The sequence below is a fragment of the Poecilia reticulata genome, linkage group LG6, assembly GCF_000633615.1.
Source record: "Poecilia reticulata strain Guanapo linkage group LG6, Guppy_female_1.0+MT, whole genome shotgun sequence".
NCBI lineage: Eukaryota > Metazoa > Chordata > Actinopteri > Cyprinodontiformes > Poeciliidae > Poecilia > Poecilia reticulata.
The window spans coordinates 1,850,340-1,851,689 of NC_024336.1; the positions used below are offsets into that span (position 1 = coordinate 1,850,340).

Consider the following 1,350-nt stretch of genomic DNA (forward strand, 5'->3'; position numbering starts at 1 on the left):
TTCTTCTCTAATGCTTCTGGATCTTTGTTCCTCAAGACAATCAAACATTTACAGACAGTTCCTTTGATATCATCTTTAGTGTTTAACCTCTGACCTGCACTGTCAACTGTGTGGCCTTATTTCTTGGCCTGACAGGTGTGTGCCTTTCCAAATCAAGTCCAGGAAACAGGATTTATCACAGGTGGATTCTGTTTAAGTTGCAGAAACATCTCGAGGATTATCAGTGGATCAACAAAGGCTTTGAAAACTTAAGGAAATGCAATTTCTTGGTTTTCTGATTTTAATAAATTTACAAAACGCTCCAAAAAGTTCTTCCACATTGCTATAATAAAGGGGTATTCWTGTGGAGAATTTTTKAGGGAAWAGTTTTAATTCAATACAATTTCAGARTAAGGCAACAAGTAAGGCACAACAAAATGTGGAAAAAGTGAAATGAGGTGAACGCTTTCTGGATGTACCCTAATCAAATAGTATTTTCGAGGCATGTYCTRTGTTTTGTTTCGGCTTCAAAGTAAATCAATCCAGCGAACCAAAAGCAGAGATTCTGYTGCTGCTGGAGGTTCCAGCTGTGTGAAACCAATGTGGCCAGACAAGGCCAGTACAAAAATTCTTGGCGTATCGCAGCTAAAATGATTGTGTTTTACTTTTGTGTTGATTGAAGAAGATGAGTCTGTATGCCTTTGTATGAATCAAAAGTGATTTTCTGGGCACCACCAAGGATCAGGCCACCTTTATTGCATTACTGAAGACCAGGGTCTGTTTGTTTCATCTCCTGTCAGGCTCTCAGTAAGGCTCTGTTGGAGCTGCGGGCGGAGATGATGTCAGCTGCAGAGCAGCAAGTCATAGCCAACGCTGCCCAGAAAGAGCAGAGTCTCAACGTTCAGATGCTGGTGGACAAACACACCAAAGACCTGAAGGTAAGATCAAAGTGGGCTTTGTTTTCTTTTACTCGTATGTCATGGTTTCTTTCCTGTTGATGTAATCAGCTCAAATGAAGCTTTGTTTGATGTTTTAAGTCTTACAAATTGGCCTAATGGTTAGAAAGCAGAACCTCTACAAAGCAGCTGTAATTGAATCATACCTGCTGACAGGCTGCAGTAGAGGCTTCTGGTTTCTATGGAAATTACGTTTGCGATGTTCCTGGATTTAAAGGACCATCTGCATCAATCTGAGCATGTTTGACCTCTGACCACTAAGGTCATCCGTCGTGTTCACGGTTACCATCCGTGAACACGACGGATGGTAAGTTAAGATGGTTATTTATTTTATTAAATACAAATTTTCATTTAAAATTTTTATTTAAAATTACATTTTAATCCCTGTGACAGACTGGCGACCTGTCCAGGGTGA

The 1,350-nt window shown here is 40.1% G+C and overlaps 1 protein-coding gene across 1 annotated transcript in view; it reads left to right on the forward strand.

Annotated features, from left to right (window-relative positions):
* The window catches only part of cep290 (centrosomal protein 290), a 77,781-nt gene that overhangs the window by 56,829 nt on the left and 19,602 nt on the right, over positions 1-1,350 (forward strand). The window contains 1 exon segment of the mRNA XM_017305142.1: positions 780-972. Within this exon segment, the coding sequence (XP_017160631.1) occupies positions 780-972 (193 nt within the window).